Source organism: Diabrotica undecimpunctata, chromosome 7, assembly GCF_040954645.1.
Source record: "Diabrotica undecimpunctata isolate CICGRU chromosome 7, icDiaUnde3, whole genome shotgun sequence".
In the NCBI taxonomy this organism is placed as follows: Eukaryota; Metazoa; Arthropoda; class Insecta; order Coleoptera; family Chrysomelidae; genus Diabrotica; species Diabrotica undecimpunctata.
In genome coordinates, this window is record NC_092809.1 from 32,999,240 (window position 1) to 33,025,104 (window position 25,865).

At 32.2% G+C, this 25,865-nt stretch overlaps 1 protein-coding gene across 1 annotated transcript in view; it reads left to right on the forward strand.

Moving 5' to 3' along the window:
• Nucleotides 1-25,865, forward strand: part of GABA-B-R1 (gamma-aminobutyric acid type B receptor subunit 1) — an 881,512-nt gene that overhangs the window by 580,988 nt on the left and 274,659 nt on the right. The window contains exon 7 of the mRNA XM_072537020.1: nucleotides 18,163-18,290. Coding sequence (XP_072393121.1) covers nucleotides 18,163-18,290 — 128 coding nt within the window. The remainder of the gene's footprint in view (nucleotides 1-18,162; nucleotides 18,291-25,865) is intronic.

Consider the following 25,865-nt stretch of genomic DNA (forward strand, 5'->3'; position numbering starts at 1 on the left):
TCAAAAGCGGAATAGGATTTTCAGGTTTTCAACTTAGCTCTTAGTTCCAGAAAACTTATCAATACCTTTCCCTTGGATAGCTACCTGATCTATTTGTGATAAAGGAGATTTTGATGAAACAAACCCATATCTTCACGATTCGAAACGATTCTGAATAGCCGCGTTGGCAGAGCTTTACCTTTGATAGAAATTACCATTTGTATTACCTCCTTGAGAATGTCATTTAAATCCGAAGGTACTACCTTAGAAGCTAGAGCCTGTCGATGAAGAAACCAGTATGTACAGGATATGTTTGGCATTATCGATTTTAATTTTGCAATGATTCCGCTCTTTTTGCCAGTCATAGCTTTAGCGCCATCGCTACAAATAGCGATACATTTTTTCCAAAAAGTCGCAAGTACTTTCTAAAAGCATATCGTACAAACACTGGCCTGTAGTGTTTGCAGGAAGTGCTTTGCACAATAAGATTTCTTCCGTAATACTGTCTGCCGACTGCTTCCGAGATCCGTTCGTAATCTGCTTCAAAGGTCACAAATACTACAAACTGTGCACAGTCGAAAACATCTGTAAATTCGTCAAACTGCAAAGCAAAATGTTGGCTGTTCTTTAATTTTTAAACTACTTGTTCTTAAATGTCCTTGGCCATATGATATGGTTTATTCTGCGTAAAATAGTATTGTCAGAAAGTGGTATCTCTTTAATTTGTTTGCCTCCTGTTTAGTGACCATAATTTCAACCATATTAAGTGCTGATGGCAAAATAAGATTTTTGCCAATTGTATGTGGTTTCCCTGCTTTAGCAACTCGAAATACGGCTTTTGTAGCTAGCTAATAATATTGACTTGTTGACACTAGATCACTAAAAGTAAACCACACAATATAAAAGTGGATAAAACAATAAAAATTAAGGACGCGGGACCTTTGCTTACCGAAATTAAATATAACCAAAAGTTGTATGCAAATAACAAAAAAATAAACACAATAAAAAATCAACAGTAAAAATTGAAGTTCCTGGCCAGGTCTCTAGAGGCACAATATAACAATTCCTTTAGCTTATAATGCAAGGAGAAGTGGATGGAAAAAGAAGTGTGAGGCGTAGAAGAATTTCTTGGCTGCTTAACCTTCGTGAATGGTTCGGAATGAGGTCGGTCGAATTATTCCGCGCAGCAGTTTCAAAAGTGCAAATCCACCAGAGATGCAAAAGAAGTTTTCACCCTATTCAAAAACGGACCCAAGGAAGTTGGTCTGAAGGTTAGCGAAGACAAGACCAAGTACATGGTGGTTACGAAGAACCCAATACCAAGGGTTAGACAAAACGTAACAATCAATGAATACAACTTTGAAGTCGTCAAAGAATTCAAGTACCTGGGAGCGATTATAACATCTGAAAATAAATATGAAAAGGACATGGCAGCCAGGATCATTGCAGGAAACAGGGAATATTACTCAATAATGACCGTACTTTAATTAAAAAGTCTCTCTATACTAGCAAAAATAAAAGTGTTCAAGACAATAATTCGTCCCACAACAACTTATGGAAGCGAGACATGGACTCTGAACCAGCGGGAAACGACAAAATTACTGGTACTGGAAAGAAAGATACTGCAGACTATCTATGGGCCTTACAGAGAAGAGGCAACAGGAGAATGGAGAAGAAGACATAAGGATGAACTCCAGAGAGTATATGCAGATGAAAACATAGTACGCTACATTAAAGCAAACCGAATAAGATAGGCGGGCACGTACTAAGATCGAGTTACGGAAGACTCCTGAACACCACATTCTGGGAAAGGCTCGATGGCAGAAGGTCGGTTGGTCGCCCAAGAAAGAGATAGAAGGACGCCGTAGCCAGTGATCTACGCAAAATGGGAATACAGCAATGGGAAATAGCTGCTCAGGACCGGCAACAATGGAGGAAAATAGTAAACGCGGCCAAAATTCACATATATACTCACATTATAGAGCCAAATGATGATGAAATAGCCATGTTGATTAGCAACCTTTATAAGAGATGGTGACTGCAAGAAGAAGAAGAAGCTTATTGCTAAGTACATTGAGGCTCTGAAAAACACTTCGTGGAGAATATCAAAACGTTGTTATATTATTGCTTACCCGAATTATAGCATTTCTGTGCCGACTAGGAACTTTTAACTTTTGTTCAAAGAAATCTAACGGCTTATTAACTTCTTTTTGATTCTTAGTTGTGAGATGTCGCATAATCTTTGACGGTTGCATACTCTCACGTGATAAAACATCGCCGCAAATTACAGATGGAGGTTTATAATTTAGGACTGTGAACCCGTATTTAAAATAACTGCCATCGTAATGTCTATTTTTTTTTCGGTTTTGATTCACCACCACTGCTATTGACACTCGTACCAAATTTTCGCAGGCTGCGATCTTTTGAGAAATATATCCATTTTGCAAATGCCTGGAGCAGGCTAAAAAACCAAAGAATGACGTCCGTACTCATCGGTGACTGCGCTTAACTGAGTAAGATGGAAGTTGAAACAGAAGAACATTGCCGGTAAAGGCAGATAACGCGCGCGGCGCGCTTAATGTCGCCGCAACGACAATGCGGTGTGGCAACGTTGCCGTCGTCTGTTTGGCCTGCGTGAATAACAGATAAATGTATTAAAATAGAACAGAATCATTACCTAACGTATTTAGTCTTTTAATTAAATTATTTCTTTGGCTTTCTATGACACAAGAGGGTCGCCAGAATATTTTAACCTGTAAAGGGGTCGCGAAATCAAAAAGGTTGTTAAACACTGATCTATATAATGAAAATGTGTTAATAAATTTGATTAAACAGCTCTTATTTATTACAATTTGCCTGAATTACCTCCTACATGACTTTTTTCTGACATAAAATGTACGAATATATACATATGTAAATTTCAATCATAGAAATGATACATCTGTGCTTCACATCGTTCGTTCAATTCCTAACTACCTACACCTTATACACACACGTCCTTAGCTAATATACAGCACAAAGCAATTCAGCGAGGAATTTAAGCGGAAACGTGTTAGTTGCTAATTAATTTAGTCGAATTCATGACGAGAGGATTCGTGTAGCCACTGTATTCACTGATACGTATATAATTTGTAATTTAACAATTCGGAACTGCTATATGAAATTAACGCTACCTCTAAATATTTCAGAAACTGATATATCAAAGGAGAGCGAACCTCTCAAACTCGGCTCTAATTAAATTCTCCATTTGGAGAGATGGAGGAATTAGTTGAAACTGCAGAAATGTTTAGCGGTTAGTAAAAAGGATACTAATAAAGACTCAATGTGGAACTGAACATTTTTAGATATTGTAGAACACTTCTCGTGTTAGATTTGAAAGTTATTTATAGTTGACTAGACTAACTACTAATCAAAGTCTTAGTTTTTAATATTTAGATACTGTAGATGCTCCTTCGTCCTATATTGCGTCATGGATTGATTTTTATTGTTAGATGTAGTTTGTAAGTTTTACATATTTTTACAAATCTACAGAATTTTACTTGGATGTGTATCTCGCAAAATTCTCTGTCGTGTGTAATAAAATAATATTGCGGATTGGAAAATTAAGAATGGCTCTTTGTCTAAAAGACCTATACCATTTAAAGATTGCTATCATGTTTATAAATCGTCTTTATATAAATAAGTATGCTTAAATTCTAATTTTTACCCATTTCAATAGTATTAAGGTCACATTTGCTTTAATTCCCGTTTGCTGTTTATCATCATCAACTTGTATGCGTCCACTGCTGGACATAGGTCTTAATCAGCTCTTTCCATCTGTCTCTGTCTTGTGCGGTTTGCATCCAGATACTGCTAACACGCTTTAGATCGTTAGACCATCTGGTTGGTGGGCGTCCTCTGCTCCGTAGTGCTTCTTGTCTTGGTTTCTTGGTTTCCACTCGAAAATACGTTTTGTCAATCTGCTGTCTGATAATCTGGCGACGTGTCCTGCCCAATTACATTTTAACAACGCGATTTATTTTGATGATATCTGTTGTTTTTGCGCTACGGCGTACTTCTTTGTTGGGAATTCGGTATTCAGAGAGACACTCAACATCTGGCGCTCCATAGGCCTCTGAGTCACGCAAATCTTATTCACTAGCTTTCTTGTGATGTTTCCCGCTCCATAAGTAATAAAAGGTAACACACATTGGTCAAAGATTTTTCTTTTGGGGCATATGGGTAATTCCGATTTAAATACATAACTTAATTTACCAAATACTACCCAGGTTAATCCTATGCGACGTGGGAGCTCCCATACTTGGTTATTTCTGCATAACCGAATTTCATATCCTAAGTACTTATACGTTACACTCTAAACTATAACCCTTCCTTTTTCTGATTTTAATATCAGATGTCGCTATTTGCGTCCATACGAAGTCATGTTAGATTTTCTTCCTAAGACAGAAAAGATTTATTTTCACGTTCAGAGTGACTGCGAATAGCCGTTCTGAAGAGCCCTTTTAGGGCGAAATACGTATAAGCAGATACACAGACGCACTATACGTGAAATCAAATCTTAACTGTCTTTTTCCTTTTATTCCGATATACTCTGTACGAGACTAGAAACCAATTCGCTAAGGATTTTTGCTTAGTTGCGGAGATATGTTATGGAATACAATTTTTAGATTCCCCATGTCTCTAATAACATCTGTATCAACGTGTGTTTTGTCTTGCAATTCTTAGAAGGCACAGATTAAAGCAAAAATCTGAATTTGGTTTCGAAAATTAGTTTTTAATTTTCGGATTTTAATATCAGATGTCGCTATTTGGGTCCATACGAAGCCATGTTAGAGTTGCTTCCTAAGACAGAAAATATTTATTTTCACGTTCAAAGCGACTGTGAATAGCTGTTCTGAAGAGACTTTTTAGGGCGAAATACGTATAAGTGGATACACACACGCACTATACGTGAAATCAAATCTTAACTGTTTTCCCCCCTCTTATATCCCTTCCATTAATAGCAATCTTTCGATTTAGCAGCAGATTAGTCATTATTTGCGTCTTGTGCATATTAATCTTTCGTACGATCTCTAGGGAGGCGTGATATAATTTTTCAAACATTATTATTGCATCAATCATATGATCGGCTCTAAGGACGATGTAATCTGCAAATCTCAAATAACTGAGCTTCTATTCGTGTATGTTGATACTATGCGCATTCAGATCTGCCTTTTTACAAGTGTGTTCTAAAATCGTCGTGAATAACTTTGGAGAGACGGCGTCTCCTTGCCGTACTACTCGCTGTATACAGAATTTATTTGTTTCTTGTTCAGATAGTCTCACGCTAGCTGAGGCATTTTGGTAGATATATTAGATTATGTTAGTATAGCGATGATCTATTCGGCATTCGGTCAATACTTTTACGAGTTTGTGATGGCTTATGGTATCGAATGCTTTCTCGTAATTCACAAATATCAGTGCCAATGGTTTGTTGTATTCTGCAGACTTCTCTATCAGGCTCTAGTAAGTGGTCGTTAGTGCTGTATCCCGATCTAAATAAAGCTTATTCTTTAGGCTAATAGAAGTCTAACCTAGTGTCCAGTCTTTTTTTTTTGATAATTTTTGTGAATAGTTTATATATGTGTGAGAGCAAACTGATGGGATGGTAGTTTTTTAGATCTGTTATAGATTGCACAAGCAAGAATTCTTGCTTGTGCAATAAAACAATGACAGCATTGTTCCACTGAAAAATAGTTTTTCCTTGGTAGATGCATTCGGTGAAAAGTTTGGCCAAAGCCTGGATAATTTTATTTTTACCTGGTTTCATCACCTCGATCACTACTCTGTCATTGCCAGGGGATTTATTATTTTTCATTAATTTCTAAAAGTGCCGTTTTGATTTCGTATGTACTAATCATTATTTTTTATTAAAAATCGTCGTAGAATCGTTATATTGATTTCACAAGTGTAATATTGATAGATAAACTATCCAGTACTTGCCATAGTTTACATAGGGATATTGTATCATAAGCTTTCATCAAGTTCAAAAATAATAATAGATGAGTTGGTTTATCACTAGCCATTCCTGTTTTACTTAGTTTGATTAAAGTGTAGATGTGGTCAATTCAAGCTTATCAAGCTTAAAATTCTGCTTGCAGTTCCAGCTCAAGTGGTTCATATTGGTTTTCGACTGAGGTTTTCAGATTTTTTTCGTATTGAGAGGGCTGGTAACTGGGATACAGCGATAGTTCATGTGATTTGTAATGTGTAATTCATCCTTTATTTCAGATTTCAGGTATATTATCTCCATTTAAGTATCTATTAGAAATTTTTATAATAAAAAGCATATTAACAAACGTTGGTTTTGAATTTTTCAAAAGGGATTCCTTTTGGTTCATAGGCTCTTTTATTTTTCATGTTTTTTATAAGTTTGGCAGCTGGGTCATCGCCGACGGTAATTGCTGATCCATAGATATGGTATGTTCTGGATATTTGTTAGAGATATTCATGTCTGGGCTTTTATAGTTCTTTTACGTAGTGACTTTTAAATATATTTACGTTGATGACTTCTAGGTTTGTTATGTTTATGGCATCCCCTTAGATTTTGTATAAATCTCCAAGCCTTAGAAGACCTGCACCCACCTAGACATGATTCCACTTCATTGTATTTTTGTTCCCATGTTTGGTTTTTATGTCTTATAACTATTCTTTTAAAAATTCTTTGTTGATTGCGATATTGATTTTTATAGTCTAGTTCTTAGGAGTTAAGCCATTTGTGATATGCTCGTTGCTTTATATGTTTCTGTTGTTTGAGTTCATCATTCTATGATATGCTCTTATTTGTTCGTCGGTAGGAACGCTCTTCTTTTGCCACGGCTTTATAGGCGGCTCCTTTTTGGGATTGTATTAGGTGGTCATAAAATATATTTTTGTTGTGGTTTACATACGCAGAATTAAGTCTCTGGTCTAGTCTCCTCTGATATAGTTTTCATGTGCTGTCATCATATGGGTTGTTTATATTACACTGTGTTTTTCTTTAAATTGTTTCGTAGTTTCGCTTAAGACTTGATTGTTTTTACGTTTAAGGGAAACTTAAGCTTGAGATTTCAGTAAGTAATGATCCGATCCACATTCTATACCACTGTATAATCGAGTGTCTTGTATTTTCACTTCAGATGTCTGCCTAACTATAATATAGCCAAGTATATTTACGTAAACATACACATAAGTAAATTTTAATATGATAACAACTGTCACCAGGAAGGCTGTAAAGAAATACCGAGAATAATAGTGAAAAATAGAACAGAAGTAGAAGCATATAATATTATATAATGTGATTTTTTTTTTCACTGAACGTAAAACAATTTATATGTGTGAATGTATAAATATTCTCCAAGTGTATTTTAAGGGATTTAGTATATTCTTACAAATATTTGGTACAACAGTTCAGGAAAGATTTTATCGAACTAAAAGATTTTACAACAGCGATTCATTGCTCAATTTTTGAAGTTATATGCGTATATTAAACATATGCGTAAGTAAGTTATGTATATTGTCATTTTTAAATACTTATGATTGCATACTGTTGCATTTTATTTTGTATTGTATTATTATATTGAATTATGTTGCAGTGTATTGTATTGCATTTTTCTATTAATAACAAAATAAACAATGAATTTTACTGCAGAGTATGTGTAAAAGAAATTTTTTGTATTCAATTCCTTTCATACATATATAAAAATAAAAATATACATTTTCATCAAAGTATTATTATATTTTGATGAAATTCTCCTATTACAAGTCAAATGTTGTTTATATACAGCAAACGATGCATCATATACCTATATACCTAATTCTGTTAAATTCTGTAAAATTTGTAACGGCGAACGCGTGTATAGAAGTATAACTTCTACCGGCAGTTCCACTGGACTGCCACACCGTTTTTTTTTATAAAATCATACCAGTCAAAATGGTAAACAAAATTTTTTCGTATTGGCTCTAGCTCTGTGTTAGAATTTATCCTAGCATTATAAGCCTTTAACAACTATATACATAAGAAATATAAGCTAAATATTCTAGAAATTTTAAGCCTACAAATAATCGAGCTGTTTATGTATGATAGTTCTTTTTATTTGGAGGTTAGGTCAAATGAAAGGCTTTTTTATCCCAAATTTAACAGTGTACCACAATCGGGGTATTAATGTTAATAAATACGCTAAAGTTTCAATCAAATGGCATTTGTCATGTCCAAATTAACCTGTAACTGGCATACTTTTATAGTTTTTACAAATTCACAAGAAAATCAAGTTGTCCTTGAGATTTTATTTAAATCATTTTTTGACAACTACAAATAGTAACTGCTTGTGTTTACTCACTAATACAAGTTCATTGTGGTTTTAAGGTAGAATTTTGAAATATCGAGAGTTCATACAGAAGTAAAAATACCTTTCCTATTCACACCTAATGATAATATAGAAGATATAGTAGATATGTTGATGATTTACGGTGAATGTAGGAAAAATGCTCGAAATGCTCAAGCCTTATACATGGAATGCTTTCCGAAAGAAAAGCACCGTCTTATCTAGCTCTTGCTATGCTTAGTAAGAAGATGCAGCAAGGTTTATTTTCGAACGGTAAACATCGAGATCACGAAAAATCAATACAGAAAGGACAAAACTTGGTGAATGTTTTAAAATATGTAATGAATAATCCACAAATGTGTCTTCAACTACAGTTTCAAGAAATGCAAGTGATGATTCAAGACACTCTAAGACATTTTTATTACTGGAGAATATTACTTTACGCAAAGAGGAGTTATGGTAAGGCAACAAGATGGCGCATCCCGACATAGCAGCGTTATCAATTAACTTAACGTCTTTTTTTCTAAACAGATGGATTGGAAGTAACGGACTTGTTTGATGGTCTCCAAAATCTCATGTGCTATCACTCTTAGATTACCCGATATAACGGATCGTTTACAGCGAAGAACCTACAGATGTAGATGATTTAAAAACTAAAATTAGACAAGCGTGTGCCCTGAATACGCCAGAGATATATGCGGCATGTACAGGTGTACTGCTTACACGGTTGGACGCTTGTGCTAAAGCAGTAGGAGGTCATTTTAAACATCTCATATACAATTTTTTCCTATGTTAAATTTTAGTAATTATTGTTAAAAATAAACATATAGTACACCGTTGAATTTGGGTTTCATTTGACCTAACCTTCACCCTTATGATCCATTTAATTGATTCCATTGTAATGATGTGACAGCTCCGCTGGTGGCGTCACAGATCATGCGTCACAGATGGTGTCACAAAATATTCATATACTTTCTGAATTATGAGCTGTTTAAAACATCTTGTAACACCATCTATTTGGGTTTAAAATACGAACTTTTTGTTTTTTTCTTTTGTCGTCTTTTATTTTTAGTTTCATTTAGTTCATTTGAAGTGTAAAATTCTTCGTGCTCATAAAATAAGATTTTCCGTAGTATTTTAAGCTATTTTATTAAAGTTTCCTTTTTGAATATAATTTTAAGTTAATTTGGCATTTATTATTAGTTAATTATCATGTATGCATATAGTTAACCAACACGAAACTTTATCTATTAACGTTTTTGTTAACTACTAGACAAGTTTGTACTGAAAATAACGCTAAGCGATATTACAGCAAAGTTGAGTTAGTTAAACAACGAAACTAATTTCATAAGCAAAGAGGAAGTATCAGATACAAAAATTTAACGCGATCCTTTTCTTTCGGATGTTCATCATTATCCATACACTGAATAAGCTGCTTTGCATTATGGAAGATGAAAAGTTAGTTAATTGTGAAACGTAAACTCCCTCAACTGTTTCAATGGCTAACAAATTCACTGCGAAACTTTTAACGAGAAAGAAACGTTAAATGTCTTCAGGGCAAAAAGGGATAAGTTGGGGTTTACAGAAAAAGCTTTTAAGTATTCTATTACAAGACTTTTGATGAATTTCACCAGGTTTTTTCTTGTTTAACTTTGTAAGTTCTAGAACATACGTTATGTTTCTGTTTACAAATCTGTCATTTGGCAAAGTAAAAAATCGTTCTTTAGAAACAGAAATGCTAAAATAAATAAAAGAGAGAAAAACTACTTAATTTTTGTATATTTCATTTTGATTTTAATAAATAACATTGATACACATCAGTTAAGTACCATTTACTCCTACCTATTATATTTGGATAAACATTCACAATCCAATGATGTTTCAACAACTGAGTCATTGTAAAGTTTCCAGGTTTCGTCATTTATTATCTCATTATACAAATTTGTTTTTCAACTTAAATACAGTCTTTGGTAAATTTTGATGTGTAAGATTACTAGTTCTACATAAGACAAAGAAAATAAGAAGAAGTACTGTCATTTGCCATGTCCAGGAATGACAGTTCCTAACACTCCACTGTTGGCCGGCACACGGTGCCCTTTTAAATCGTTGTAATTATCTTTTTCTTATGTCTTAAGTAAAATAATTTATTAAGTTTGGTCTTTTACACCATGCAATTTTGATATCTTTTAATAATTGACTCAATCAATGAGTGGTGCGTCAATTTGACTCAATCAATGAGTGGTGCGTGAATTTGTCACCTGTGAGTAGAACATCCACGAAAGACAAATCTCAATAACGTAAGTTTTTTAAAACCTTTACACTCTTAACATATTTCGAGGATGCTTTACTAACAGTAGCACTTTATTTCAGTTTTTCCTGATGATGAAAATAAACATTTTCGACAGCTTGAAACTTAATTAAAAGAGTACACTTATTTCACCGCTGCATATATATATATATATATATATATATATATATATATATATATATATATATATATATATATATATATATAATATATAAATATATAAGGATCACTCAGAAGAGTGGTGGGTTTTTTTCGGTCAAAAGGTGGAGAAAAAAGACAAAGTTGATGGCTACTTCATCTATTTATTGAAGACGTGTCGCTTTCTTCATCAGAAAGCATCATCAGTTCATCTAAAAAGAACAATATGAAAAAACCACACAAGCATGGAAAAGTTGTTACATGTGTTACCTTGTGTTGGTGTTACCTAAGTTGGTCACCATTGGGTTCATCTAAAGAGAAGCCATAGCTTTGTATGTAAGTAAAGGTATTTATTAATGAGAGAGGATGGGTAGGAATTCTCAATCAGAATTCTTTTTGGTAGTTGAAGTGATTGAAATAAATTTAAATATAAAATAGAATTTAAAAAATATTTCTTACTTATATTAACTTACACTTATGCAACTTGCATTACTTTTGACCTAGTCTCGTGTTGCATATACACAGATTTGTATTAACTGTTTTTAATCAAATAGTTCAATACAGTTATATAATTGATGTGATTCATAGAATCCTTTTTCATTTGCAGCTCCAAGTGTATGAAACTTGGACTGTTGGAAATTATAATTGATCTTCACCTGTGGCTGATTAACCAGCCACAACGTTGACGATTTATATGAGTTTTTGGTTTGACCTCACTTGTTTTGTTTGTTTTTTCTTAGACGATCAATGGGGAGAATTTGGTGTTATTAACCACCTTTCCTTTCATTTATTGGTTCCTTACAAGCAGGTTGTCACCCAAACTTTTCTTATCATTTAACTAAACTGCTCTATTATTAGGGTTGGTATTTCACCTTGCTGTTCTGTCATAATTAATGATCTCAAGGTTTTTACTGTCTTTTTAAGTTGGTGGCGTGTTTGTCTTAATAAAACACCATTTTACCGGCAGCATTCAAGAAGCCAGGAGTGGTAATTTCATTATACATTAAATTATTCAATTTCAATATTAATTAATATAATAATGCTACCTAAAGTTAAAATTAAATCATAACTATTGCTGTATTGTTGGAAGTGCTTCTATGATTTTCTTAATTCTTCATTCTCTTTTTTAATGTTTTTTTACTTATACATTTTCATATAAAAAACTAAACCACATGTTCTTTTTGCTGTGCTTAGTTTGAACAAATTGTTAACTTATTTAGTTCAATTTATTGTTTATACATCATATTCGTATAATGTCCATTTACTTAAGTGTCTTTACAACTTTAATATCACTGACTGTTACATATCTTTTTAAGGTAACACATGTAACAACTTTTCCATGCTTGTGTGGTTTTTTCATATTGTTCTTTTTATATGAACTGATGATGCTTTCTGATTAAGAAAGCGAAACGTCTTTAATAAATAGATAAAGTAGCCATCTCCACCTTTTGACCGAAAAAAACTCACCACTCTTCTGAGTGATCCTTAATTTATATTGGATTGACGGTCGTACCCCTTTTCTCGATATATATTTATATATATATATATATATATATATATATATATATATATATATATATATATATATATATATATATATATATATATATGTGTGTGTGTGTATATGTGTGTGTGTGTGGGTGTTAAAGAGAAGATTGGACTGTTATACCAAATCTTTTTAACTAGTTATCTATTTTTATATTCAGTTTGACTATAAGTAGTACTTATTTTTAAGAATTCTAATGTCTTTATTATCTATAACCACAGTTTAACCACAAAAGTTTACACACAGTTTAACCACAGTTTCTTTTTATACTATGCTATAACTACCAACTTCTTTAATTATCGACATGATTTGACATGTTTTATTCTCTTGATTTCTCGAATGACTTTTAGTTGCATATAAAGCATATTTGGATATGACAATTAATATATTTGGCATATTAAAACTAGAATGTGAGTGGCAAATGTTCAAAGTATTAAAACTCTGGTATATATATATATATATATATATATATATATATATATATATATATATATATATATATATATATATATATATGTATATGTGTGTGTGTGTGGGTGTTAAAAAGAAGATTGGACTGTTATACCAAATCTTTTTAACTAGTTATCTATTTTTATATTCAGTTTGACTATAAGTAGTACTTATTTTTAAGAATTCTAATGTCTTTATTATCTATAACCACAGTTTAACCACAAAAGTTTACCACAGTTTAACCACAGTTTCTTTTTATACTATGCTATAACTACCAACTTCTTTAATTATCGACATGATTTGACATGTTTTATTCTCTTGATTTCTCGAATGACTTTTAGTTGCATATAAAGCATATTTGGATATGACAATTAACATATTTGGCATATTAAAACTAGAATGTGAGTGGCAAATGTTCAAAGTATTAAAACTCTGGTAAATTACTTAGATCTTTAGTAAATACCTCATAAGAATTATAGTTAGTCTCGTACTGAAACCATTTTTTTTTTGTATTTTTACAGAAATAACTGGTACTACTTATATTTATTTACCTGTCTTAAAATTGCGATAATACCATGATGTAGGATGATAATACAAAATTATATTATTTTTTCGCAGTATGTAATCAAGATGTATTCTTTGGATGTCTTACTAAGGTTATAATATAGTTTTTTTGATTTAGGGTTGTTTTAAATCTTTGTTTTTAGCTCAAATAGTAAACGCTTATTTTATTTTACCTAACTTTATAACGTAAGTCAAAAGCTACCAAAAATGCGGAAAAAGCTTAAGTTCAATAGGATATTTCCAACGCCGATAAAGAAAGTTTTTAAAGACGAAGGAAACTATACTGGAATTTTTAGAAATAATATGAACAATTTTTTGAAGCGAAGCTTTAATACTGACGTATTACTTTTTTCTCTATAGTAAATTGCAGAGACGAGCGTCACGGAACTAACTCCCTGAGGAGAAGACGTAACGGGTAGCGTCACAAAACAGCGGTTTTCACATCAATTTACTAGTCTCGATCAATTTGTTTATAGTTATCATATATTTATTCTAATTCGTTTTAAATTAAAATTAGATATTAAATGGGAAGTACAAAATTAAAAGAATATATATCAATGAAAGATTCTGTTCATAACGATTCACTGGGAACAATTTGAAACTCAATTTCTGTTGAGTTAGATTTTTTGGCTGTTTTCTATAGAATTAGGCGTACTGATTTCAAAACTGTTTTAACTTTTCTTATCACGTTACGTTCGTTTTCTATGTGGGTGGGGCGCATGTTGGTGGGGGAATGATGGGCTGATAACTGGAACTGGTCTAGACTTGACTTTTCACGTGTTCACTTCAGTTACGTCTGTTATATCGTGGTGAAACGTTGTGTGTTGGTTAGCAGCATTTAGTATTTCGTTACTTAAGTGTGTAGAACTACTTAATGAACTTACTTAAGTGACCTACTTAGTGTGTTTGAATTGAAACGTTTCCTTATGGCTACCTCTGCCCCTACAAGTCGTAAGTGCGAAATCAGCCCCGATTCGTTTTGTTATATATGTGGCAGTTTTACCATTCCCAATCAAAGGATAAACATCAGTACATTCGTCAGACAAGCATATTTTGCCTATTTTAAAGTAAGACTTGGTGATCAAGATAAAGCATGGACACCTCATAAAGTGTGTAAACAGTGTGTTGAGGGTTTACGGATCTGGACCAAGGGAACACGTGCTAAACTTCCATTTGGTATACCTATGATTTGGCGCGAGCCCAAAGATCATTCAAGTGATTGTTACTTTTGTATAGTGAAAACATCAGGATATAACAAGAAAAACAAATGTAGAGTATCCTAGTTTACCGTCAGCTATACGCCCAGTGCCGCATTCAGCCGAAATCCCCGTGCCAGTTCTCAATGAATTTCGCTCTTTGGAAGAAGGGGACTACGGATATGGTGTAGATGAAAGCGACTCCAACGATGAAGATTTCGAAATTAAAGATGACTCCGTAGGTAAGGGATTCGAGCATCAAGAGCTAAATGATTTGGTACGAGATTTCGGACTATCCAGAGCTCTTAGCCTCACGATTCAATGAGAAAAACTTGGCTGAAAAGCCAAGGTATCCTATTTTCGAACACGAGAAAAGGCATTTCTGCAATACTTTTAAAGTGATGGTGGTTTTTTGTTTTGCCATAATGTAAGTAGTTTAATGGAAGAATTGGGAATTTCAAACTATAACGCAACTTACTGGTGACTGTTTATAGATAGCTCAAAGCGGAGCTTGAAGTGTGTTCTCCTCCACAATGGAAATTTATTTGGTACAGTTCCAATTGGCCATTCAGTTTGTTTGCGTGAAGAATATGACTACATAAAGAAAGTCATTGATATGTTGCAATATCACATGCACTAATGGATCATTTGTATTTACCTTAAAATGGTCTGCTTTTTACTTGGTCAACAACGTGGATACACAAAGTATCCCTGCTTTCTGTGTATGTGGAACAGCAGAGCTCGTGCGCAACATTGGGTGCAGTCGAATTGGCCGCCAAGACCGGACCTGAGACCTGATGATCCAAACATTGTACATCAGCCACTTGTTGACAGAAAGAATATTATATTTCCACCTCTGCATATAAAATTAGGTCTCATGAAGCAATTTGTTAAAGCTTTGCCAACTGAAGGAGACTGTTTCAATCGACATTTCCTAGCCTGTCATTTGAAAAGATACGGCCGGTGTTTTTGATGGTCCACAGATTCGGCAGCTTCTTACAGATGAACATTTCGTGGTAACAATGTCAGAAATTGAAAAGAATGCGTGGTAGGCATTCAAAAACATTGTTAAAAACTTTCTTGGAAATACACGAGCATTGAATTATGCCGACATTGTCCAGCAACTCTTGGATAGCTTCCAAAAGCTAGGGTGCAACATGAGCATTAAAGTGCATTTTTTACATAGCCACCTCGCTAATTTCCCAAACAATATTGGTGCGGTGAGTGATGATCAGGGTGAGCGTTTCCATCAAGATTTGAAGGTCATGGAAGCACGATATCAAGGTAGATCGGACGTACATATGATGGCTGATTATTGTTGGAGCATCAAGCGCGAATGTACACAAACTAAACACTCCAGAAAAAGCTATAAACGCAAATTTTTGTCTTAATTTGTAAGTATTCTTCTCTAATTAAACAATTTTATTTATACGAACTCGATTTATCTTGCATTAAATGTTTTGTAAACTGTAAATTTGGTACGTTTTATTTTATGTTCTTTTATATGCATGATTTTTGAGGATACCCTGTAGTTTAAAAAGTTGACGTGATAGACAAGATCTGAGGTTATTCTCAGATTCAAAAGACCCAAATTAGTAAAAAACAAGTGTCAGATCTAACTCAACAGAAAATGTGTTCCCCAGTGTTATCAAAATGTAGAAGTCATAAATGTCATCCAATTAATAACAATATTGAATCATCTGTACAGAATACCAAACATAATAATTGATTGAAATATTTTAATATAACTTGTTTAAAATATGAAGAATAAAATAAATAATGCAGTTACTTTACTTAATTTTAATAATACAGAAAAATAGTATGAAGCTTTACGCTAGTCTAATGTACCGACTATTGTACCATCTTTTTTATACCTACTTTTAAACGATATTTTACAAAGAATTTCTACTGAACCTTCACGCTGAGCTTATTCTAACAAAGACTACAATTTTACCAGCAGAGAAATTCAAAGCTTCGTATGCTTATTACTCCCTGGGGAATTAGCCAAGAACGCCGTCAGTGAGGGGACTGAACAAAGATCTTTCCAAATATACAAATTCCAAGTTATGTTGTTTAGAATATATAATACATATTTATATAGGTATATTTTTTTACTTCTATAATGATGTGTTTAACCGTGTTTGGGGTTTCACAAGCATATCACTTACTCGCAGGTTCTTAGAAGATATTCATGGGTGTTTGGTATGTTCTATTCTCAGTCTGTGTAGTATAACTTGGTGTCTCCCATTGTCTCCTATTAACTCCACTTGGTAATGATGCAAATATCTCGGTGTTTAGTTGTAATTTGTTGTGAATTTGTGATTTCCATCTCTTTAACCATTTTTTCGTATGTAATTTATAATAGAAGATTTTATGTCAGGTTATGGTATTTTTTATTTCTTAATGGGATAAGAGAAGGAAGCTAATTTTGCTGCACTGTTTACTTTTTTATTTACCAAAATCCCTGTGAGATAGATTATCCAAATGGATTCAAATATCATCGGAAGAATTTGTTTTTTATTTAAATGTTGCTTTATTTTTGTTAGCAAGCGTACTGTAAATATCACTTTTGAAGTGTGCAGCAATGTACATAATTCGCCAGAAAATATGGAATATTCTGATAGTAGCTGAAATTGGTAATGACGGCTGTAAGTATAGAGGCATCTGTATAAAGAGAAAAATAATTGTAGTATATCCCCTTTCTTTTGAGAAAATTTTGCCTTAAAAATTTGCTAGGGAATATGTTTTTAACTTTGTCTCAGGCAGTTGTATAATATTTTACCGTTTAGTAAACCATATACGAAATATTTATCTCTTGTTAGATTTGCCTTCTTATTATAATCGTCTTTTACAGCTAAATACAACCTCTAAATAAACTACTTATAATGTTTACTAGAGTGAATCACCTGTCAGTTCAATATTATAATCGTACACCGCGTACGGTGTGTTCTTCTACAAACAACTCGTGTTAAAACACGACGAAATTTCACGAAAAGGCTGCGTTGGAAATTTTCGTTGCGACAAAGGAAATAACGAAATACAAACAAAGGGTATGTGCTCATTTTGGAAGAGTTATGTGACGGGGAAAACTGTCTAAACTGGGAGCAAAAACGCTCTGCCAACGAGATGGTAAAAAGTGGTGTTGTAGTAGATTGTTCGTTCAAATTAGATTTAAGTTCTAGTTCTAGCTAGACATATAGAAATAAAATAAAGAAACAATGAAATAGGGAACGCAATCGTCCATTCTCTGTTACGTAAAATAAAGTTATTTATAGCAAAATGAAAAGATAGCCTCGTACATAGAACGTGTTAATGTATTATTACTATTAAAATTAATAAAATAGTAAATTAATTTTTTGTAATATTTGCAATTTAGTCTCGTGCTGTAGATAGGGGCTAAGATAGGGTATTTTTAATTAACTGTAAACAAAAATGTATTGGCATGTGCCAAGAATGAAAAAAGTTGAATCTCTTGGATTACAAAAGACTGCCGGAACAATATTAGCCTAATTAACAAAAAATCCTGCTTAGATCCCTCCTTCTTAGAGTTTAATTAAATTTTTACCATTTTATATACTTTATCCAAGTCATGACAAAAGACAAACAAGTTTATCTCCACGATTTTCTTTTTGTTTTCAGCTTTCAATAAAACAATGGACCGTCTGCACAAGTACGGAAAGAGTTTAAAGGACTTTAATTACAACAACAAAGAGATTGCCGATGATATTTACTCTGCGATCAATTCGACGCAGTTCTTGGGGATTTCGGTGAGTATGTTTACTTTTTTATTTGACTTTGTAGAACACGAGGGACAGAACTAATTTATTTGTTTATGTATACAAAAGAACTCGTTTCCTTCCGGTCGCTTTCATAGAATTAAACAAAACGGGAAACTTGATGCTTGTTCTTTATTAATAGAAAATTTGTTAGTGTTTCCTAATTTTACAATCTACACTCTACAGTTTTTCTTTAAAGTTAGTTAGTAGCTTTCCTTAGTAGTTTACTAATATCTTACGAATAAATTTAAGATATTGTACCTACATTGTCTTCTCTAGAGATATCGGTATTTCATACATCATACGCAAGTAGGATATAAAAATTTACTCAACATTTTATATTGAACAGGTTTATTTTTATCTTGCTAATGATATTATTTTACCATTCCCTTAAACAGTAGATATATTAATTTTAATATTAGTAGCGTATTGTGTCTGTTGGTATTACAATTCTATATTGGATCTTTTTAGTGTTAAGGGTTCGCACTAGTTGTGCATAACAAGTGTGTCAACGAGTCATCAATTAGTTCATATTATGATCAGACATTATTGTTATAATAAAAACGTTTATATCTGTCAAAGTATATATTTTTTTATTCCGTCTGATTAAATTCTTTGTTATCACGCAAACGGAGAAGTTATGGACCCAGAGTCGTGAAAATTAAATATGTTTTTACGGAAAACGTGGTTCGAAAGACAACAAAAATCACGTTATAATTATCAAATCCTTTGTTGAAAATAATTTTTGCAACTAATTGAGTAAAATTGTTACAAGAACAAGCTTGTGTCTTAGTTAAAATATTCCAAGATGGACCTGCAGATAATGCCGCTCGAGTAATTTGTAAGAAAAACGATTGAAAGCCCGGAATATAAGTGTCAAAGTTTGGGAACTTAAAAGTGAAAAAGGTTAAGTACTAGATAGTATAGTTGTATCACAGTTATTCTCTGTAACGCTTGAAGTACATTAAGCGGTAACCACAGAAATTGATATTGTGTTCTATCAAGATAAAAGTAATGTTATATTAGACTTTGTTAAATGATTTAACTGTGAAAAATTGGGCACAAACGCTATCAGTATTGAAGAGATCACACAATATGTAGAGTATGGTGGACAGGTAACATTCTTGACTGTCGAGGAACCCACTTTAGTTGCCAACTCAGAAAATATTAACATAAATTTCATTAAAGACAGTGGTGCTTCAAATCATTTAGTAACGAAGAATGCTAAAAGCACGTGGTGTTCGTGTGTATTAAGGTATAAAAAAAACGGGTGTGGCAGTCCAGTGGGACTGCCGGTAGAAGTTACACTTGTATACACGCATATACAAATTTATTTGGGAGTCAATCTGCACAATCATTACATATGTAATGCTATAGGTAAGACATAGCAGAAAGAGAAACAGAATTAATAACAACTTACTAACAATTAATAAACAACATTTGACCTGTAATAGGAGTATAGTAAATGAGGGATTGAATCAATATTTTGATGAAAATGTATATTTTTATTTTCATGTATGTATGAAAGGAGTTGAATGCAAAAATTTTTTTACACATACTCTGCAGTAAAATTCATTGTTTATTTTGTTATTAATATAAAAATACAATACAATACACTGCAACATAATTCAATATAATAATACAATACAAATTAAAATGCAATATTCATAAGCATTTAAAAAAGACAATAATATACATAAAAAAAATACACTAGAATACAGTGCAACATAATTCAATATAATAATACAATGCAAATTAAAATGCAATATTTGCAATTCTCCGACTGGGAATCGAACCCCGGTCTCCCGCGTGACAGGCTGGGATACTGACTACTATACTACCGAGGACATGACAGAAACTAATTTCAAAATTGACAGATCTGGTTCATACAGTGATTTATTGAGATTATTATTTTGAAATACAAAAGACTAATATAATTATGAACATTAAATAAATAATACAAAACATATGACATAAATAATAATATTAATAAATATTTTATTATATATAATATTATATGTATATATATATATATATATATATATATATATATATATAATATATATAATATTTAATATATATACAAAAGGAACATTTTTATATTCGAGAGAGGAAGAGAGAGAAAATATATCTTCTGTCTCTCTCTTACTCATTATCTTACATATGTAATGATTTCACAGATTCACTCCCATACAAATTTCCAACGTGGAGCGCGCGTATAGAAGTATAACTTCAAAAATGCTTATTAAAAGCTTAAAATTTTTATTTTAAAGATCTTTTCGGAATTGAATCATTCCATCATCAGTTTACTAAAAGACAGAGTAAAAATACCAATATTAAAAAACAAGTAAGGGAAAATTTGAATATATAGAAAGAACACGTTGGTGTTTTTACTACTTACATAAAAAGTTGTTAAAAACATTGTATGGCCACAGAAAAACATTGGAAGGACATCAGTATTAAAAAACAATCCTCATGGTATTTACAAAGGTAAATGCAATAGACTGTTAATTTCGTTAATTAATAAAAACTGAAAATGAGGGCATCTTACATGACCCCCTGGAGCTGGTGAGGTTTTATCGACTTACATTACCTCTGATCTGTGCTGGAGTCTAGGGCTAACTAATAGAAAAATGGTATGAAAAATCAGTCAGTACCCGTCAATGTCAAGTGGTATGATGTAGTAGGAGCAAAAGTTATTGTGCTTTAGTTTGTGAATAGGTCGTTTTTAGTGAAGAATTGTGTTTTGTGTGTAGTAGGATCAATAGCAATTTTTGGTATTTTAAAAAAGAGGAGAGAATGTGAAACAATGAGTGACTGTGATGTAAAATAAATGTGGTATTCGCTCCGTGCATGACCATGGTAGGGGTACTTTGAAACGATGCCAGCGTGCGTAGCGGCGAAATATGACAAAATTGGAACTACCTTTTTACGCATAAATTTTATCAAAAATGTGTGCAAATACATATTGCGTATTTAATTGTGCTAATAATAGCAAAAATAGTAAGTGTAGTTTTTATAGGTTCCCAAAGATTACATAGAAATTAGAGAAAAGAAGAAATGGATCCGTGCTATTAATATGAAAAAGTAAATATCACATAACTTCATTTTTATGCAAATGAAATAGGAAAAATTTAAATAATTTACCTAAAATGATATTTTATAAGGCTTCAAGCTAACTGCAGAGTGCCTGATGACTTTAGCTTTTATATCATAACTTTTACTATTACTGTTTTTAAATATATGCTCTTTCACGTGAAAAACTTGATTTGCCAGTACTAGATTTTTCCCTTTCTTTTCCGTTTATGATGAATTTTGAGAAACCCAGTTTTTAATACTACATTTATTTTGTACATAAACTGGAAAAATATAATTAAAAAGTTAATTATTAATAATTGTCAATTTCACATGTATTTAACAATGTCAAACATATGTCATATGTTTAACCTGAAAATTGGTAGGTCCAAAACTGTCAGATGAAGGCGGTAGGTGTCGCGTCAGTCACGCACGGAGCGAATACCAGGGTAAGACAAAATTTAAGTTAGGTAGTTGAAAATTAATAAATCATTTCAAAGGCGATAAAAAAATGTTATTACCTAATTGTTTCATAATATGAAGTAAGTAGAGATAAAAGTTGGTTTGAAATTTATGGAAGATGAATCGAGGAAAAAGAAATAGGAGATGAATGTAAAGATGTAAGCTGGGGATACTGAAATTGACTGTGATAAGAGAATGATAGATGTAAAGTGAGTATTTATAAGAAAACCTGTGTGATTAGTTAAGATGGTAATTATTGGAGTGGATGGGAAATTGTATATTGGAAAAGGCGATGTTAGTGTATTAATGGTGACAAGAATAGAGTTAAGTATGACAGATTATATAGGGTGATATTAAGCTATGGGAAAAGAGAGTAAAATGTAGAAGTAAGTAAAACTGGATGTAGTGAATTGTCGATGTAGTGGGACGAAGCCTCTATTGAGGCTGGTGTGACGATTAACACAATTGGGAGTATTTTTCTTTTCCTTGACGATCTCCAAATCCTCAAAAAGGTCAAGTTTGAGATAATCTCTACCTGGGATGTTATGAAGAAGAGAAATATCATCTGGTACCTTAATTGTGTGATTGTGATATTTAAGATGATGGGATAACTTATTTTTCAATTAAAATAAAAAATGTGTGGATATGTAATCAACTCTCATTTAATTTAATTTCTGGAAAGAAAATGAAAAAAGCATGTCTTCAACGTGTGTACAAAGAGGAACAGGTCAATTAATAGGTGAGGTAAGAAATAACTGGTATATTGTTAAGTTGTGTTAAATTAAGGTGTAAACATTTACCAGACGCGCAGATCATAGCTGTTGAACGTATTGCTATAGAAAAATGAGTCATTGTGCAAAGTATTCCATATCTCAAAGTAAAACGAATTTTAGAAGTTGTGCCAACAGATGTATCTGGTCCTATAGATACAGTAACTCATGATCATAAAAACTATTTTGTTATGTTTATTTACCAATATTTATAAGTTTTAATATATTATTTGATTAAAAATAAATCTGAAGTAATAGATAAATATATAGAATATATTGATATTGTCGATATTGTCGAAACGAATAAGGTGTTATAACGGAGGTGAATATTCCTTAAAAGCTTTAGCTCAGCAAAAAATTATGTTCAAATATTGGAACCAGAATTAATTAGAGATCCAAAACAAAATGGTGTTTCTGAACGTCTTAAAAGAATCATTATGGAAAAAGAAAGATGTTTAATTTTTGATTCACATACTTAACTAATCGACCTCAAACTAGAACTTTATCTGATAACAATACACCTGTTGAAATTTGGTATGGTAAAGAGCCAAATATGGAAAATATAAAATTACTTGGTGGTACTGCTTTTAATTTAATTCCTATAGAGAACAGGAAATCTAAACTTGAACTTCTAAGTATTGAAAAGCTAATATTGGTGGTTTATTCAGATAATGGTTACAGAGTATTGAATCCAGAAGAAAGAAAACTAATCCAAGCATAAAATATAATTTTTGGTGAAAATTCAATTGAAAAAGATAAAATTATAAACTTAATAAAATCTACGGGGTCTTCCTACATACTCTGCTGCATCAGGCATTTCGATCTATACCTCTTTCGATTGGTCTTAGGTGCTGCTTTTAGGTCTATGAATGCTATCCCGTGTTTATGCTTTTTTCTATTAGGTTACTAATGATATATATGCTGTCATTTGTCTGTCTTCCTGGTTTTAATACCGCTTGTTCTTCATCCAGTTTCAGTTCTACTTCTTGTCTTAGTTTCTTCTCTTTTATTTTCGTATATATGTATTTTAAAACATATTGATTACAGACGTATTGCTCTATAGTAGTCTCAGATTACATTTTCTTTTTGCTGTATTAATATTAGCACGGTGATGTTGTTCTGACAGTCTTTAGTAATTGTTTGTTTATTTCTTTTTTTCCCATGTATTTTACCATTTTAATGTCGTATTCCTCTCTTCAGTCACAAATGTATATTTGTCTTCAATGCTTTGTTCACCGAATGTGTTTTCTGTTATCAGGTCATTCGTTTGGCAGAATTCTAGCATTTTAATTCCATTTCCATTAATTTATTGTTTCTTCCTTATATTGTCCAATAAATCCTAGTCCCCTATTAACGTCCTTACCTACTCTTGAATTCCAATCTCCTAAGATTATATATTTTTTTGCCTCTCTTAATTTGTCTAATGCAATTTTGAGTTCGTTGTAGAATTAAATCATTGTCTCCTCTTTAATTATTTCTATCTATCTTTAATACCTATCTTATCTTTTAATTCTATTTGGGCTGTAATTATTCTAGGTGATACTGCTTCGTAGTTTGTTAGCCTTGATTCTATTCTTTTATTTACTATTATACCTCCTTCTTTTGCTCTGTGTTCCTGCAGTACTTCGGAAAAGTGTAGGCTATATTTCTCGTTGATATTTATGTCTGCTTTTCCTTTTTTTTTGTTTCGCTTATTCCCATTATTTGTACATCTATTTTTTCCATTTCTTTTATAGCTTCTATTTCTTTGCTGTCAGAGATGTTACATTCCATGTCGCTATTCCTATATGACTTGTCTCGTTTGTCGTTTCTCGTTGTCTCGTTAGTCGTTTGTCGTTGTCTCGTTAGTCGTTTGTCGTTGTCCCGTTATGATATTTTTCTTTTTTACCGTTTTCTTCTTTCCCATTACTAGTGTTATCGTTGATTTCATGTTGCCTGGTTAGTACAATATTATGTCATAATAAGAGAAAGTAAGTAAATTAAGAATGAGGTAAACGGTTCAATGAATAAATGTGGAAGAAAAGAGAATTATCTTAATTGTGTAAAGAAGTTAAAGTTAGAGATGAATAAATCAATATGAAGGTTGGTTGTATATGTCTGAGGTAAAGTTAAATTATATTTACTGTATTATAAATACCTATTATTTGAATTGAATAAAAAATTAAGGGTGTTCTAAGGTTTATCGTAAGAGAAAGTTAACAATTACAAAGGTCATAAGACAAAATGTGGTAGTGACTGGAATAGAATGAGTTATAGTAAATATCATAATAAAATTATACTTGAGAATGAACAAATTACACCGAAGAACATTGTAGAAATTTGAAAAATATTTTGAGATACTTAAAATCGAACAAAAATTATGCTTTGAGATTTGTCAAAGGTATAAATAAAGAAATGGAGATAGTATCCTATGTTAATAAAGATTTTGAAAAAGCATTACTGGTTATGCTATAGAGATTAACAATAATGTTATTTGGAAAACTATGAAGCAAAGTGTAGTGTCACTATTTAGTGCAGAAGCCAAATTTATGGTATTATTGTCATGTGTTATAGAATGTTTGTTCTTTAGTCACATGTTAGAAGAAATTGTTAAACTATGTATAATATACTTGTGTATGAAGATAAACAAACATGTTTTTAGATTGCTTCTAAATTGGAGTAAAAAATAAAAAAAACCAAACATATTGATGTTAGATATCATTTTATTAGAAATTGTTTAGAAAGTATGTATGGTCTGATCAGCAAAATTTTGACATTTTTAAAAAGTTATTATCAAAAGCTAAATTCACCTGTTGTAGGAAACTTTGTTGTGGAGTGTTTTAAGGTTGTAATAGTTTTGTAGTTAAGCTAATATAAAATTGCAGAAGGGTGTTCTAACAGTTTAAAGACATCGTTTCACCATATTAAACGTTGATTTTAATTTGAATCTTACAAAATTTCTGTTGAGCGATTTCCACAATATTAACATTAATTTTTTAACTTGGAGTTTTGTCTTGGACTAACTGTCTACGATCTACATTTATCGATCTATTCAAAATACTATGGGTAAAAGTCTGCAAAGAAAGCGGCTAGGAAGCCTAATGAGCCATCTTTTTAAACTTTTCTTCAGAATACTACACACAAAATTGTTTAAGAAATGTGGAGAGGTTAGTGGCTGGAATCAGTTTAGTTTCAAAAGTGAACTTGGCAAGAGAGAGGCGATCTTTAGTATACAAACATTAATACAAATTGTTAAGATAAAATAAAGGATGTTTTTCTG